Raw genomic sequence first — 17,382 nt, forward strand, 5'->3', positions numbered from 1 at the left:
TCTCTCTCTCTCTCTCTCTCTCTCTCTCTCTCTCTCTCTCCCCGTCAATTCAACTCTGACTAAGGACTGTGAGGATTAGAGAAGGGAGCTGTGAAGCTAACCCAGCCCTGGGAATGGCATTTTAGGGAAGTCAGCTTCCTCATCCGTGAGGTAACTATGCCTCTCCCTTGCTGGACAGTGAAGGGATCCAAGAGGGTGGGGTGCTAGGTGTGTGCTCAGCCCAGATCCAGTAATGGAGAGCTGAATTTTAAAAGACACCTTCTCGTAAAATTAATTAAACATTGTTTGGCTATTCTGGCTACTTTCTCCATCAGACCCGAGAGCCCTCTGGGTTTGTAAGCTGCAGAAGTGAATGAGAGCAGATAAGAAGTGTCCTGAGACTTTCTTAGTAGTTGTTGTTGTTGTTGCAGATTTTAAACATTCCTGAGATCTGAAGAAACAGAAAGACCAGTGAAGCTACATCAAGCCAAGTATTCATGTCAAAATTACAGTTATAAAACCTCTCATTATTCATATTTAATTGGCTACTCCTCAGTTAACTCCCAACCATGTTTTTTTTTTACAAGCGACTCTTCTATGATCTCCACTAAACCTCCTTCTCCACTAAAGCTCCAGCCTACCTGCCCAAGGCAAAGACAAACTCTAGATCTTGCTCTTCCATAGCCTGTACTGGGTGTGGCTCTCTGAGGACAGCCACCTACAGCCTCCTTGGACAGACCACAAACGTAGCTCACCAAACTGCTCCACAGGAGCCAACACCCCAGCCACACACCCCAGGCTGCTGGTGTTCTAACCCAGAGTGGTTCCAGAAAAGGAGAAAGAGTCCAACAGGCAGCCCAGCTCAAGAGCCCTGTTACAGAGGGGCAAGCTCCAAGCCAGCAGTTCTCAACCTGTGGTTCTCGACCCACTTAGGGGTTGAATATCAGATATTTACATTATGACTCAGAATAGTAACAAAATTACACTTCTGAAGTAGCAATGAAAATAATTTCATGGTTGGAGTCACCACAACATAAAGAGCCTGTGTATTAAAGGGCTGCCACATTAGGAAGGTTAAGAACCACTGCAAGCCAACAAACCACCCCTTGTCCTTAGGGTGTTAGAGAGGGGGACGACGACAGAGGAGACAGGGCCATAGCATAGAAAGAAAGAGTTTAATGAAATTTGAGACATGCCAGTCCAAAGCGTGGCACTCTGGACTCTTGAATATTTTCAGCTGAAGGTGTTTGAGAAGCAGCTCGTTTGGGCTGTAAGATCCCAGGTGGATGTAATCTTTTTTTCTTTTTCTTTCCTAAAGCATGCTGTCGTGTATACCAGGCTGGTCTCCAGCTCATTGTGTAGTGGCAGGGACCCTGAACTTTGGGTCCTCCTGCCTCTACCACCTGGATGCTGGGATTCCAGGTGTGCACCACGACTCTCAGCAACAACCTTACTTCTGAAAGGCCAAGGACACAGAGGGGAACAGGGGTGGACAGGCTGGCTAGGTCTCCTCCAGCTATTGCATCTACCCCTCCCTCTGTCTGATTTCCCTGAGGCACTGGGGATTTAGATCAGTTGGATGCGTGCTTGTCTAGTACACATGATACATACCTATAATCCAAGACTCAAAAAATCAGAGGTAGGAGGATCAAAAGTTCAACCTACGTGTGGAGTTAGAGGCCAGCCTGGGCTACATGTCGTCTCAAAGAGTGAATACATAATTTTCCCATAACTTTCTACTCTTCCTCAAACCTAGTGCACAAGCATCTGGGGTTCACGGTTTCTAGTGCTTTCATTTCTCTGGAAAGGTTCCCAAAACTGTAAAACTTCTATTAAACAAGATATCAAATGTCTGCTCTTCTCCTGTGGTCATCAGCTACAGAAGTCCTCCAAGGTCCAAGTTCCAGGGGACACCGTGGGTGAGGGGGCCACAAGCAGAGTAGCAGCTCAGGTAAAGTCAAGATAAACAGGGCCACTAAATTCCAACCACCACCCCCTCCAGAGGGTCAACAAGGCTCTACAAGGCCCTCATAGCCTGGCCAAGGAGGCTCCTCCCAGGAGAATTCCAGCTGCACGTATGTGAGCCTTCTGTGCCTCTGGGGATGAAACTGCCAGATCCACTCAGCGCTGGCCAAAGAGAAGCAAGAGAGACCTGCAGTGTGCAGAAGAGGTGGGGAAGAGCGTGAAGAACAGCCCCACCACTCTCTGCCTGTTAGCCTGGGCAAGTCATCAAGCTGGCTTCTCCCAGCCTTGGCTCCCTCAACTGTGATAAGGGGACAAGCCACCTACCTTTGTCACCATGACCACCTACAGATTGTGAAGGGCAAGCTGAAGGGACAAGAGGCCATCCAGGACCTTGGTTGGGTCAGCAGGGTGGCTCATGCACTGAGGAGGGGGCACCCTGCAGGCTTAGTGCTAGCACTTTTCCATCACACCCCAGCTTCAGGGAAGAGGCTCTTACAGGGGGATGACGGTCATGGGAAGGTGGAAGCGCAGGCGGTACTGGCTCTTCCTCATCTCTTCCTTGCCCTGGAACTCACGCATCATATAATCCACATACTTCTGCTGTCTCAGAAAGACAAAGCAAAGGGAAGAAGATGTTGGCATAGTTTTAACATTTGCCTTTAGGGTCCCAAACCCAGCATACACTGTCTTCCCTTGTCCCTCTACAGCTCCCTCTAAGTGACTCTGAAGGCTGTACTCACTGGGGAACTAGCTAAGCAACCAGCCTGTGTTTGAATCTCAAATGGAACAAGCATGGTGTGTAACACTAAGCACCCCTCGGCCATGCCACCTGGCCGCCCATGGAAAGCTCCTGGTCACCTCTGCTTCACAGAGAAAGTAATCCATGAGGCACCATGTCTGATTTGTCCAAACCCATGACCAAGTTAAGGCTCCACAGCTATGTGGGTACATCTACCCCACAAATATCTGCAACTCTGGCCTCCAGTGACCAGCCTCACTAAAACATGGCCAAGGTCCAAATATATGAAGCTATGACAAGAAACAGGAACCAGGGATAGTGACATGTCTTAGTCCTAGCTACTCAGAAGCTAAGACTGAAGGATCACCTGATCCCAAGAGTTGGAGACCAATGTGGAAAACATCTCATCACAATGAGAAAGGAAAGGAGGAAGGGAAGGAGAGACAGAGGGAGGGAAGATGCTAATGTAACTCAGTGGTAGAACACTTGCCTATGATGTAACTCAGTGGTAGAACGCTTGCCTATCTATGATGTAACTCAGTGGTAGAACACTTGTCTATGATGTAACTCAGTGGTAGAACACTTGTCTATGATGTAACTCAGTGGTAGAACACTTGTCTATGATGTAACTCAGTGGTAGAACATTTGTCTATGATGTAACTCAGTGGTAGAACGCTTGCCTATGATGTAACTCAGTGGTAGAACGCTTGCCTATCTATGATGTAACTCAGTGGTAGAACACTTGTCTATGATGTAACTCAGTGGTAGAACACTTGTCTATGATGTAACTCAGTGGTAGAACGCTTGCCTATCTATGATGTAACTCAGTGGTAGAATGCTTGTCTATGATGTAACTCAGTGGTAGAACGCTTGCCTATGATGTAACTCAGTGGTAGAACACTTGCCTATCTATGATGTAACTCAGTGGTAGAACACTTGTCTATGATGTAACTCAGTGGTAGAACACTTGTCTATGATGTAACTCAGTGGTAGAACGCTTGCCTATCTATGATGTAACTCAGTGGTAGAACACTTGTCTATGATGTAACTCAGTGGTAGAACACTTGCCTATGATGTAACTCAGTGGTAGAACGCTTGTCTATGATGTAACTCTTGTCTATGATGTAACTCTTGTCTATGATGTAACTCAGTGGTAGAACGCTTGTCTATGATGTAACTCTTGTCTATGATGTAACTCAATGATAGAACACTTGTCTATGATGTAACTCAATGGTAGAACGCTTGCCTAGCATTCCTAAGGTCCTCAGTACAACAAAACGTGGCAAGAACCATTGTGTAGATGGACAAAGATTTCTGGGAATATTATACCCAAACCACGAGGAGGTATTCATTGGCAGTTAGCCCACAGACCTTTGAGGCATACTCGCTGGGTCCGAACACAGGCTCAGCTGGTAGCCAGCTCTGTATCACTAAAACAACATTCCCAATGGCTCTGCGCCTCAGTTTCCCAGCTGCTACCTGTTCTGGATCCTGTGAGCCTTCAACAGGAGAAGACACAGAGTGCTGGGCATGGTGCCTCAGCGTCACCTTACGTCATCAGTCTCTTCGACAAGGCTCAGCACATTTCTACAGGCTTAACGCCATGTGTTCTGTTTAACCTTGGGAGTTCTTTATGGTTAGCATCATTACTACACTATGAAGACCTGACAGTTCTGGATTCAACAGCCACAAGCATGCCTGTTCCTGAGTGACAAGAAAGGCCATGATCTGTCATGGTACTGACAAAGATCCCCCACACTGGATGGGAGGCTCTGAAGTAGAGGAGAGCTAGCTGTACCTCAGTGGGAAAGCTTAATGAGAAAGTCTCGATGTGGGGGCAGTGAGTCCATCTCACAGAAGTCTCAAGGAAGATCATTCAGAGACACCAAGCTTCCCTCCACCTGGCAAGCACCCCAACTGGAACCAGAGTGCACACTGATTTTCTGATTCCTGCTGCCTCCCATCTTCAAGCCTCTGCTTGCTCCACTGAGAACCAGACCAGACTTTCTAGCCTCTCCCAGCTTCCTGTGGCAGGCTGCAGAGTCCCCTCCTTACCCAGGTGACAAAGCCATTGCAGTCTGAGTCCACCTTCAAGAACAGCACCTCGAGCATCTCCTCCGACATGTTGTTCAGCACCCCCTTCATGATCTTGATGAAGCCTTCCTTTTTCAGGGCTTCGAGAGAGAAGATCATCAGTGCTTAGGTACAAGTTGCATGGCCCTCACAGGACACAGGCTGCAGGCACCCCCACTCCAGATGCTCACTGCTACCTGCTTGTGATTGTCAGTTGGACCCCTCAAGGGAGGCAGATGTGAGAACTCCAGCCAGAGGTGAGTTACCTTAGGAGGCAGCCCCTCCCCCAGCCCCCCCATCAGTGACAAGCTTGCCCCTGTTTACTCTTCCCTCAGGACTCCAGCATCCACCCTAGTGCAGGCCCGCTGATTCCTGATGCTTCTGCAATCACCCCATCATCTTTGACCACACTCAGTCATTCCTCATGAACACCTGCCACTGTGTGTACCCCAGAGCAGGAGAGAGGGTAGACAGAGGTTCTCAAAAGACCAGGTCCCTCTTCTCATCAAGGGATACAGACTAAAGCAACAACTCTCCACAGAACAGAGGCAGTAGTGCAAATGAGGAGCAGCAACTGCTGCACAGGGAAAAGAAACAGAGAGCAGGTGCCATGGACCTTAACCTAAGGCCTCAAACACGCTGGCAGGCGCTCTAGCACTGAGCTGTCCCGTAGCCTACTAAGTACATCTTTTAAGAGCAATTTATGAAAACAAAAATTTTTAGTCAGGTATGATGGTGTATGATTGTAATTCCAGCTTGTGGAGGGTTTGGAATCCAAGGCCAGCCTGGGCTATACAAGTTAAAAGCCAGCCTGGGCTACATGAGACCCTGTGTCAAAAGAAATAATAATAATAATAATAATAATAATAATAATAATAATAAATGATAATAACAACAACATCCTTTGCCTAGAGGGAGAGATAGGGGAAGAAGGAAGAGGTAAGACAAGCATAAAATATTTTCTCCCTGAACCGGCCTCTATAGCTCTAAGGAAATCTGTTTGCAAAGGTGTCAATTGGTCCAGTCTAATTTTTTTTATATAATTATTGTCTTCAAAAATCACTTCTAAAACCCCTTCAAATACTGGAACCCTTGCCGTGGCTGAAAGGCCATGCAGTATCTGGCTCCTCTTAGCAAGCATCATCTTCTACCACATTCTTCACACTCTGCTCCAGCCATAAGAACCTCTCTGCACCCACCACAAGGCCTTTGCACAGCATGGATGGCCCCTCCTTGCAGTTCAAGTCACTCTCTCCACCAGGATGATTTTCTTCCTAAGGAGCATCTAAGAGGCTGCCAATCCCAATGTTTGACTTTCCTGCGTCTCCCACTTCACCATGACCTCTGGGAATACACAAGATCCCTTCCATCACTCAACAAACACTGGTCCAAGTGTTTCTCTGGGCACTAGGAAGTGACAGATCTATTCTCTGCACCCTATGAATGCTGGCAACATAAGAGGGGCTCTGAGGAAACCTGTCCACAGTCATATAGCCAGTAGATTGGTAGTGACAGATAAGAATAGCAGCATCTGTCCCCAGAGCTCATGAGCTTCCCACCACCATGCCATTGTCCCTGTCACACTAGACTGAGAGTCAAACAAAAGCCCAAAAGCAACAAGGACTTGCTGGGAGAAACGCCCATTTAAGTGTGTAAAGCTGGGGCCAAGAGGCTTCTGTGTTGTGAGTGGTGTGACATAGTCCTTCCATGCCCTGATGGGGACAAGGGCAGTTTGTGGGCACTGCAGGCCTTTCTCAGAGATGGGTGAAGCAGGACTGTGTCTGCCCTTGCAAAGCCTCAGGAGAGGGGAAGGAGGGCCTCCCACACTGCAAGAACCACCCCACCCCCACCCCTGCTTCCGACATGGCCTCACTCTCTGTCACCAGTACTGGTGTCCAGGTGCCTGGGAAATAGTATGCCACTCATGCCCTCAATAGCCTTGCTGAAGGTGTCTAAACAGAAAAGCCAGCCTGTGTCCTTCCCCAAACTAACATCATGGCCAGATGATTTAAAAAAAAAAAAAAAAAAAAAAAGCTCAGGAAGTCAGTCAGTTCAGGGGAAAGCACTTGCCTTGCAAGGATGAGGATGAGGCTGTGAGTTCAATCCCAGGAATTGATGTTCAGCGCCAAACAGGGCAGCATATGCCTGTAGCCCAGTCCTGGGCAGGACAAAGACTGCCAGATCCTGGGAGCTTTCTGCCCACCAGCCTTGCCAAAACAACAAGCCTGCAATCTGGTGAAGAGACCCTGTCTCAAACAAATAAGGTGAAAAGCAGCAGAAGCCATCCTGATGTCAACTTCCAGCCCTGCCATGCGCACATTCACTTCCTGTCTCTGTGTGTCTCTGTCTCTCTCTGTCTCCTCTCTCTGGGTCTCTCCCCACTCGCTCTTTCTCTCTCCAAACACTATCGTGTAGATGTGAAAGTCCAGTGAATGGGAGAGGGGATGGACCTAGCACTAACATCTACAGTCTAGCAACTCTGAAGATGCCTTTACTCCCACTTGACTTTCAGGAGTACCATTCCGAAGGGCAGAAACCAAGCTGCCAGGAGGGAGAAGGTCTAGCGTGCAGAGGGTATCCTCAAAACACCATTTACAGCCGAGCAATGTAAATAAGCAAAACAGAGGGGTAGCTGCATTAGCCTTAGACCCATTAGTAAGGCTTGTCCTGGAGGCTCCAGGGCACCATGCCCAGTCCTTCAGCTATAAAAAAGGAAGTGAAAAAGAAAGGCCTGTAATAACACATAGTCCCCAGCTCAGGGATTTTTCCACTTTACAGTGGTGTACATGCAAACCCATTTCATTCCTGTTTCTTGCTTTTATGAGATATCTCACACTTTATTTTAAAATGTGCATTATGTTAGCTGGTTTTACCCAACCAGACGCTACAGACGTGTTCTGAGCACATCTTGGTAAGGGAGGCTAAGCTAATGCTTGCTCAGTTGGGTATGAAATGCTTCCTCAGCTCAGAAGATGTTCTACCCCTGAAGAGTAAGATTGGAGATACTTACAGAGACCCATAGACTCTCCTGTGGTCCCATCCTCCTCGGGATGAGACCTTTGACTTGCTCCTAGACAACAGGGCATCACACCATTGCCTACAGTCCCATGGCCATGAGATTGTGACTCCTGTGAGTGTTTCTCTGCCTTTGGCTCAAGCCTTGCCATCTGCCATGTTGGCAAGTCCCACATGGTCAGCCATTATGAGATGGCTTCTGGGAACTGAAGGCAACCTCCTTGCAACAAACAGCCAGAAAGAAATGAAAGGTCACCATACCACAGTTTCAAGGATCTGAATTCCGGCACAGTGTATGTAAGCTCAGAAGTAAGTCCTTCCCCAATCAAGCCCAAGATGATGACATGGCCCCAGCTGACTATGGAACTGCAGCTTTTTGAGGTCCTGACCAGGAAGGCAGCTCAGCCCTGACCTTGATCCAAACTCATAGAATCTATGAAGTCATAAGCACATGTTGAATTAAGCCACTAAGACCATGGGGCTACTGTCACACAGCAATCGATAACAAATCACAGACTAGAAATGCTTAGAGGAAACCCACCAAAATGCTGAATGGTAGACTTGGGTATCTGGACTAGCGGGATCTTAAAAAATAGTCTTAGATCCCAAATAGCCTTCAATATCCTTGTACCACTTACCCAGACAGAAGTTTTAAACAAGACACCAGATGTAAAAATGCACCGGGTCTGATTCCCTCCACACATCCCTGATACCCAGGCAGGAGTCACAGAAACCAGCCTTTGTCATGGCTGTACCTCCATTCTCATCTGCCTCCTTCTCAAACACCTTCTGTAGGTCAGCCAGGTGCATCTCGGAAAACTGCTGGGCGCCTTGATTGATCTCACTGTTCTGGCTGATGGAACTTGTCACTGGAAAGGATCTGGAGGTCTCCTTCTCCTGGGTTCCACCTGGTTGAGTCATCTGGGACATATATGACCACAAGAACTAGGCACTAAGGAACTGAGTTCTCTGAGCCAAATGTGTGTTGTGTCAGCACATCTTATGCAAAGGGAAATCTGTTAAGTGGTTAAGTGCACAATGTTGCTCACTGCTGAAAGTGATAAGGTTTCTTTACTACTCCTTACGTACTTCAATCCTAAGAAGATGAAGAAAGGTCTAAGGCCTTTCTTGTGGTGATGGGGAGGTAACCACTATCCTCTTATGGATGCTGTGCTTGGGTCAGCAATGTTAGAGGACATGGGCTCATTTTTTGTTTTGTTTTTTAACTTTTTGTTTGTTTTGTTTATTGAGACAGGGTCTCACCAGGCAGCCCAAACTGGCCTTGAGATCCTTCTGCCTTGACCTGCCAAATTCTGGGATTTCAGGAATATACCATCAAGCTTAACTCTCTAATGGACTTCAGCCCCACCAAAGGGGCAAACATGCTTGGGCTCTTATGAGTGTCCACTAACTCCCCACGATCTACACATGTTTACTGAGCACCAGACACTTTGAGCCCAACAAGGAACAAAGCAAAGATTCAATCCTGCCTCACACAGCAAGAAGACTTGACACCATCCACTCAAGGCCGGTTCAGAACGGCAGCACTGCCTCAGCCCTTCCCTCTCTTCCCTGCCCCATCTCATACTCCTCTAGGTCATTCTTCCTGATAGCCATCTCCCAGCCCCTGTCTCACCCCAAACTCTAGCCTATGACAGGCTCTAGCACAGAGAGTCCTCTACAAGACCAGGGTCTGCCTTTCTTTTCCAATCCAACTCTCAACACTGATACCCGTCAGTCTTCCCAGGAGGCAAACGTGGTCCTGACTTTGCCTGGCTCTGACACACTCCCCATTCCTAAATTTAGCATCCAAAGCCGTTCACAACCTAGCTTTAACAGCTTTCTCCTTCCAAGGCACACGCCAGGTCCCAGGCACACCAACTGCGCCCCACCAGTCTGACAGAGCAGATTTTCGACTTCTCAGACTGAACGCTATGCACAGGACTCCTCACGGCTAAACCCCACTCAGCCAGCACTTTCTCCGAGGAGCTTATTCCTTAACATGCAGTTGAAAGCCATCTCTACCACCCCTAGCATTCCCCAGGCTCTGATAATTTCTGCCACTCTGGCGTGTCTCCCATCTATATGCACAGACAGCAGGCATGAGAGGAAGCCCAAGGCTGCAGAGTCCTGAGCTCTGGGTTAGAATTACACCCAGCTCTCCCACTTATAAGCTATTTTATCTAGGGCATTTCTCATCTCCTCTCTGAGACACAGATTTCTCCACCCGAAAACACAGAAATCTACAGCACCCAGACTGCAGAGTTTTGAAGACCTAAATGACACACAAAGCCACATGAAGCCCAGGAAAGTGGCTTTACAATAAATGATGACTCTCATGACATCTCGGAATGAGACTTAGGAAGGGGAAAGACACATTCAGTTATCTTAATCATAATTTGTATTATCTCTACATTACCTGGTCCCATGCACTGAACAGATAATGCTGGCTTGATAACAACATATATAATCCACCTCACCACTGTTGCCACTCTGCTGGACAAAATCAAGTATTGGCAGGCCATGAACAGACTGTGAATTGATATGCTCATGTGTGAGGCATTTGGCCCGTGCTGTGCTCTTAAAGAAACCAAGCAAATGTGTGACTCTGAAAGCCACACCTGAAATCCCAGCCAGAACCTGGAAGGCTGAGGCAGGGCTGCCACATATGAGGCCAGCCTGGGCTCCTAATGAAATCCTAGCTTTGTGTACCTTTAATCCCAGCATCTGAAGGCAGAGGCAGGCAGATCTGTGTGAGTTTGAGGCCAGCCTGCTCTACATAGTGAGTTCCAAGCCAGCCAGAGCTATACAGTGAAACACTACATTAAAAAAAAAAAAAAAAAAAAAAGAATGGGGGCTTGCCTAGCAAAAACAAAACCTAGGCTCTATCCTTAATATGGGAGGGGGTGGGAGGAGAAGAGAGGAGAGGAGAGGGGAGAGGAGGGGAGGGGAGGGGATAGGGAAGAGGAGAGGAGGGGAGGGGAGAATGGCCTGCTTGTTAGGTTCCTCTAAGTTGCCACTTGGTCCTATACATTTCTAAGCTTGCAAGCCTGATACAGAAGCTAACAGACCTATGCTAGTGATATTTTGGAAGCCAGTGAACATTTGTGTGGCTCCCAAATGTGGTCTCCCTTCCTTCAGTCTGTTAGGTTCTTACCTTTTGAGATTGAGGGCTCTCTCCTGACTCCTGAGAAGACATTAGTCTTGGCCTAAAATGGATAGTCACAGTTGCTTTAACACAAGTCCACAGACCCAACCTAGCCAAGCCACAGAAAGTTGGAAACAGTCACAGGAGATGATGGTTGCCCTTGTCCACAGCTCCTCCTAGTAAGCATCTCATGAGCAGCCTCCTTCCCACTGAGACCGTCTGTAAGTTTACAGTGGAGCCTTCCTGAATTGATGAAAGAAACTGGCCCACTTAAGCCATGAAGATTCTCGAGCTTACTCCTAGCTTAAATCCAGAATCTGTAGAATCCAGAGGCTTATCAAGCCATGTGGTGATCCCAAAAGCCGTTCACTACTGAGAGAAGCAGATTCAGAGGTAGACACGCATCTAATCCTCCACTGCATACAACCTCCCAACCACCTCCAGGGCCCTTGGGGACAGGACTTTCTCCAGTGGAATCAGGTAAGAACACATGGGGAGAGCTCTTTCACGTAAAGGGCATGTTTCTAAGAGGTTAAGATATTGGGGCACCAGACCAGCAGGGTCCCCAGAACTGATGAGAGTTGGAAGGCGTTCTCAGAGAGCAGAATAGGCAGCAGGGAAGGAGAAGACACTGTCATACCCATGGGACTGACACATAAGACACAAGTGGACCCTGAACCACAGGGTTCCTAGGAGGCATCAGGAAGAAAGGGAATGTGAAAAGAGTGAGAAAAAAAAAAACAAGGAGAACACAAGTGGGAAGAAAGGCAGTAAGCACATGAGAAAAGGCAATGGGGAGGGACACTGGCCACTGTCCTCCCCTGTGGTGTCTTGACAACTCAAAACTAAGGGTAACTAAGGGAAATGGCAGAAACTTCTCCAGAAAAGAGAGCATGGAGGGACGGAGGCATGAAGCAAGTTGTGATGACCACTCAGCTAAAAATAAAACTGGAATCTCTAGAAATCTGGGGATTGATAAGCTTGGGGCATCAATACATTTAAGGAACAGAAAAGAGAAACACAAAAGACAGGATGTGGTACTGAAAAAGAGCCACTGAAAACGGCAGGAACCTAATGCAAAAGTACATCTGTAAGTACATTTCGGTTAACTTCACGAATTGTGTTGGCACGTGCCTTGAAAAGGGCCTGGTAGGACTGGAGAGATGGCCCGGCAGTTAAAAGTTCCTGCAGAGGACCTGCATTCAACTCCTAGTACCCAAGATGGCAACCCACAACTGGCTGCAACTGCTGTTCTAGAGGATCTGATGTCCTCTTCTGACCTCCTTGAGCACTGCACACACAGTGCACAGACACACATGCATATAAAACACTCAGACACATAAAATAAAAAATGAAAAGACCTGGGGAAGTGTGCCTTAAGGTTAATGACAGTTATCTGTGGCAGATTCGGAAGTGGAGGCACCTGTCCTCTAACACACAGAGAGATGGGGGAGGAGGAGAGAGAAAAAAACTGTTTTTTTCAGGCTGGGCTAAACAACCACCTTCTCAGAACAAAGGGAGGTGGCCCCTACACCCCTGGTCACCAACATTTGCCCTCTATCTCACTCTGTGGCAGTGTAAAGGGGGGAGAGTCCTACCTTCCCTTAAACCAAGATGGTTGGTAATGCAACCCATTGCACTGGGGTCCCCCTTTCCCACAGAGTACCTTGAGGAAGGCAATGCGGACAGAACCAGACGGTTGAAGATGAATGTTTGGTGCTGGCAGCAGCAGGAGTGGTTGGTGTCTAAGTGTGAACACTGAAGGAAAAACAACACAATTGTCCGGAAAGTAGTTCATGAGAGAAGGGAAAAAAAGGGAGGTGGGGAAGAGAAAGAGATGGGGTAGGGCTAGCTCCTAGCTATGAGTATCCCAGTGGATGAAGGGAAACAGCCCAGCAGCACGGAAGTAGGGGTGGGAGAGTGCCCCAGCATGCCTTAGGCAGCTGTCACAGGACCTCAACTGGATGGATGATGGATAATATCTGCCTACATCTGTCACCGCACTAGCTTCCAAATCCTGAGTGAAGGGGAGATAGGTAGGCCACAATCCATCCTTCTTCCTGTACCCCAAAGGATCTGCCCATCCTAGTTTAAGGCACTAGGTAAGGTGGGAGCCCTAGCTGGTGATAGTTTGGCCGGGGACATCCTGGGGTCTAAGCATTATCTGCCCTGTCCAGCCTGCTGCTGATGCCAGTTCAGACCTTGTGTAGAGCCCTTTTAGGAACGGGACACACTCCCAGCTCCTCTATGAAAAGAAGAGCAGAGAAGAAGCAAAGAGGGCCACAGAGAACAATGTCTCCAAGGGAGGGGCTCAGGAGGCACAGCTGTGCGAGACGAGGCGTTAACACTGTCTGGGAAGGACAAATGTGCACGTGGGTAGGAAAGGCTGGAGGAAAACTGCTCCCCACGCGACTGCGCGACTGCGGCAGCAGAGCCCTGCAACTGGTAGGCAAGAGTAGGTGAGAGGGGCGGGGCCATGGGAGGAGGAGTAGCGCTGGGGATGGAGGGAAGGCGGGTTTCTCCTGCTCCTTCGCCTAGGACTACAGAGAGCTGGTTTCTTCTAACGCCTCTAGTTTTGGAAGTGTCCCCTTTGTCTTCTCTCCGGAGCTGGGGTGGATTTCTTGGCAGGGCCCTTGTTTTTGATCCCCTTTTGGTTGGCCAGAGATCTCGTCAGTGTTGGTGGTTCGCTGGGCTCCATCTTACTCCTAAACAGTGCGGTTGTCAGACTCACCCAAAGCCTGCTTCTCAGTTCCAACTTTTTCCTGTTTGGAGGCCCAAAGCCAGCTGGGCTTTGTTTTCTACTTCCAAACGCTCATCTTCATTCTCTGTGGAGCTATAGAATGCACACTGGTGACCACTGGAGTTGGTGATCGAGGATGAGGACTGTCCTGGTTCTGCCTATCACTGGCTAGAAGCAAATGCTAGGAGCTGCCAGTAACAGGAGTGGCATCAGAGATCTAATGATCTAGGCTTTTTGTTTTGTTTTTTAAGTTTTATTTATTTTATATATGAGTACACTGTCGCTGTCTTCATACACACCAGAAGAGGGCATCTGATCCCATTATATAGATGGCTGTGAGCCACCATGTGGTTGCTGAAAATTGAACTCAGGACCTCTGGAAGAGCAGTCAGTGCTCTTAACCGCTGAGTCAATTATCCAGCCCGGTTTTTGGTTTTTAAGACGAGGTCTCATGTCATCCAGGTGATCTGAACTCCCTATATAGCCAAGGATGGCCATATATGACTTGATACTCTTCCCTTCCACCCCCAAAGTGTTGGAACTACTATGTATGTGTGCCACCACACCCACAACCTAATTTTTAATTGAAAAAAAAAAAAGGTTCATCGCAATCTTTAAGATTTAAAGATACCTCTTTGACATGGGCAGGGTGGTTGGTATTGAGTCTTAATGTTCACAGAATGAAATAGGGGGTTGGCTCTGGGTGGCCATGTCTCCTTAGCTTCTGAAATCTTCCTCTAGTTAAGTAGGACACAGCCAGAGAAAAGACAAGATAGGAAAGATTCCCCTAAAGTTCTGGGCCCAGGGCAGGTCCTTTTTGCCTAAATGTAACATAAAATTATACGAATTATGATGAGTGGGGGTATTCTCCCCAGACAAGCGGGCCTTGTCAAAATGGAGATGAAGTTTGGGCCCCTTTTGGGGACAGGGGCATACTCCCAAGAAGTCAATCTGGATTCCCAGGAGTTGAAGGTTAACAAGGATTGAAGACTACCACCAAGAAACAAACGTTCTACAAAACAGTCCACATGTGACTTGTATGAAGTCAGAATGTGTATGTATGCTTATAAGGGTAAGCTTTGTTATCAGTCAGTCTAAACCCTTAGCTAATCCATAGAGATAAGGAGGACACTCAGAGTTACCTAGCACACATGAAACCAATAGGCTCAGTCCTCATGACTACATAAAACCCGACGTGGTGGTTGTGGTGGAGAGTAGCCCCACAGGCTCATATCCATGAATGTCTGGTCCCCAGTTGGTGGACTGTACCTCTTTGCCTTCTGCAACTTGTGGATAAGACGTGGGCCACTGGTAACTGCTCCAGGGCCATGCTGCCTGCCATGAGGGATAGGGAATAGCCCTCTAAACCTGTAAGAAAGCCTCAACTCAATGTTCTCTCTTGTAAGCTGCCCTGGTCATGGTGTCTCTTCACTGCAGTAGAACAGTCACTAAGTGTGTGAATGTCCGTAATTCCAAAATTTAAGAGGTAAGGTGGCAGGAGGATAATAAACTCAAGGTCATCCTCTGCTGGAGGCCTGCCTGAGCTACATGACCCCACGGTTCAAAAATAAATAAATAGCATCAGTCATGACAGAGGTAGATGGTGTGTCTTGATGGGATGATAGAGCCAGGTGTAAATCAAACCATGAGGGAAAAAAAACCACAAACCCAGACTGCAGGACACAACTGGTTGTACTCACATCAATGGCATGTTGGATTTGAGCGGCACATACCTGTACTCCAGCTGAAGGAAAGGATGTGTGATTTTAAAGATTATATATATATATATATATATATATATATATATATATATATATATATATACTGTCTCTGCCTTCACCCATACCAGAAGAGGGCTTCATATCCCATTAGAGATGGTTGTGAGCCACCATGTGGGTGCTGGGAACTGAACTCAGGACCTCTGGAAGAGCAGCTACTGGTCTTAACCACTGAGCCATCTCTTTAGCCCAGATGTGTGATTTTAAAGCAAGCATGAGCAACAGTCAGTTCCAGGACAGCCTGAGCTATGCAGAAAACCTACAAAAAGCAAAAAGGAGGGAAATGGCTCACTGGGTCAAGTCATGCTGTTCAAGACTGAGGACTTACTTGAGCTCAGATACCCAACACCCATGTAAAAGACCGACACTGAACACATAAAGGTAACCTCAGAGCCAGGCAGGGGTCAGTGGAGACAAGAGGATCCTGGGGCTCACTAGCCAGCTAGTCTAGTTGAAACAGAGACCTCAGGTTTAGTGAGAGACTATGGTGGTTTGAATATGCTTGGCCAAGGGAATGGCACCATTGGAAGGTGTGGCCTCATTGGAGTAGGTATGTCACTGTGGCCATGGGCCTTAAGACCCTCCCTCTCCCTAGCTGCCTAGAAGCCAGTCCTTTAGCTGCCTTCAGAACAGAGATAGAACTCTCAGCTATTCCATTGCTGGTGGGAGTGCAAACTTTTACAGCCATGTGAAAATCAGTATGGCAGTTCCTCACAAAAAATGGGAACTCATGTACCTCAAGATCCAGCTATACCACTCTTGGGCATATACCCAAACGATGCTTCACCCTACCAGAGACCTTTCTCAACCATGTTCATTGCTGCCCTATTCATAATAGAAGTTAGAAATGACCTAGGTGTCCCTCGACAGAAAGATAAAGAAAATGTGGTACATTTGCACAGTGGAACATTACTTGGCTGTTTAATAAAAATGATATCAAATTTACAGGCAAATGAATGGAACTAGAAAAAAATATCATCCCAAGTAAGGTAACCCAGACTCAGAAAGATAAATATGGTATATATTCACTTTTATATGGATATTAGCTATGAAATAAATTATAACCAAACTACAATCCATAGACCCAGAGAAGACAGGTATCGAGAAGGGGACTGGGGGTTGGGGGGTTGGGGGGACAGACGACAAATGGACCTCCCTGGGAGAGGAAAATATGTTATGGGTAAAATGCATGCAGGGCAGGAGGAGCATGAGACTGGGAGGATCAGGTGGGAGAGGGAATGGGGAGGGGCAACTAGGATTGAGGGGCATTTGCGGGGCAGGATGAAATGAGTTCTAACGATATTCTGCTAGTCATAGACTGGTACCTTATTAAGCCATCATCAAAGAGGCTTCCTCCTGCAGCAGACAGGAACAAATACAGAGACTTAGAGCTGGACACTCTACACAAGGAGAGACCTTGGAATACAGTAAACAAGATGTCTCTATCAAATCCCTCTCCTCAGAGCTCAGGGAGTCCCACAGAAGAGGAAGCCAGAGTGGGAGAGATAGGAATGGATGACACCAGAACAAGGTCCTTTAGAACAACTGAGCAGAGCTCCTATGAACTCAGAGAAACTGAAGCAGCAAGCACAGGCCTACAAGGTCTGCACCGAGTCCCCTGCATAGACACTATAGCTTTCAGTTTAGTGCTATTATAGGACTCCTGAATGTGTCAACAAGTGGGTCTCTGATTTTTTTACGCCTGCTCTTGTGGTTCTTTTATTTTTCCTTTGGTTTGTCTTAATTCAACTTCTATATGTTTTTTTGTTTTCTTGTTTTATTTTGTTAGAAAAAAAAGAGAGAGAAATATTTAACCAGAAGACAGAACATGAGCCTGTGGTCATAAACTGAGGCAAAGCACCAAGTGGGATTACAATATTGTTCAATGGCAAGAGAGACCACTCAGAAGAAATGGAAAAGGGCTTGGAGGCGCAGCTCAGTGGAG

At 47.4% G+C, this 17,382-nt stretch overlaps 1 protein-coding gene across 1 annotated transcript in view; it reads right to left on the reverse strand.

Moving 5' to 3' along the window:
* The window catches only part of Efcab8 (EF-hand calcium binding domain 8), a 65,020-nt gene extending 54,050 nt beyond the window's left edge, over nucleotides 1-10,970 (reverse strand). The window contains exons 1-4 of the mRNA XM_028775301.1: nucleotides 10,929-10,970; nucleotides 8,527-8,692; nucleotides 4,739-4,857; nucleotides 2,441-2,544 (exon numbers count right to left, since the gene is read on the reverse strand). Coding sequence (XP_028631134.1) covers nucleotides 2,441-2,544; nucleotides 4,739-4,857; nucleotides 8,527-8,692; nucleotides 10,929-10,970 — 431 coding nt within the window. The remainder of the gene's footprint in view (nucleotides 1-2,440; nucleotides 2,545-4,738; nucleotides 4,858-8,526; nucleotides 8,693-10,928) is intronic.
* Nucleotides 10,971-17,382: the final 6,412 nt, after the last annotated feature.

The sequence above is a fragment of the Grammomys surdaster genome, unplaced genomic scaffold, assembly GCF_004785775.1.
Source record: "Grammomys surdaster isolate TR1022 unplaced genomic scaffold, NIH_TR_1.0 254, whole genome shotgun sequence".
Lineage (NCBI taxonomy): Eukaryota > Metazoa > Chordata > Mammalia > Rodentia > Muridae > Grammomys > Grammomys surdaster.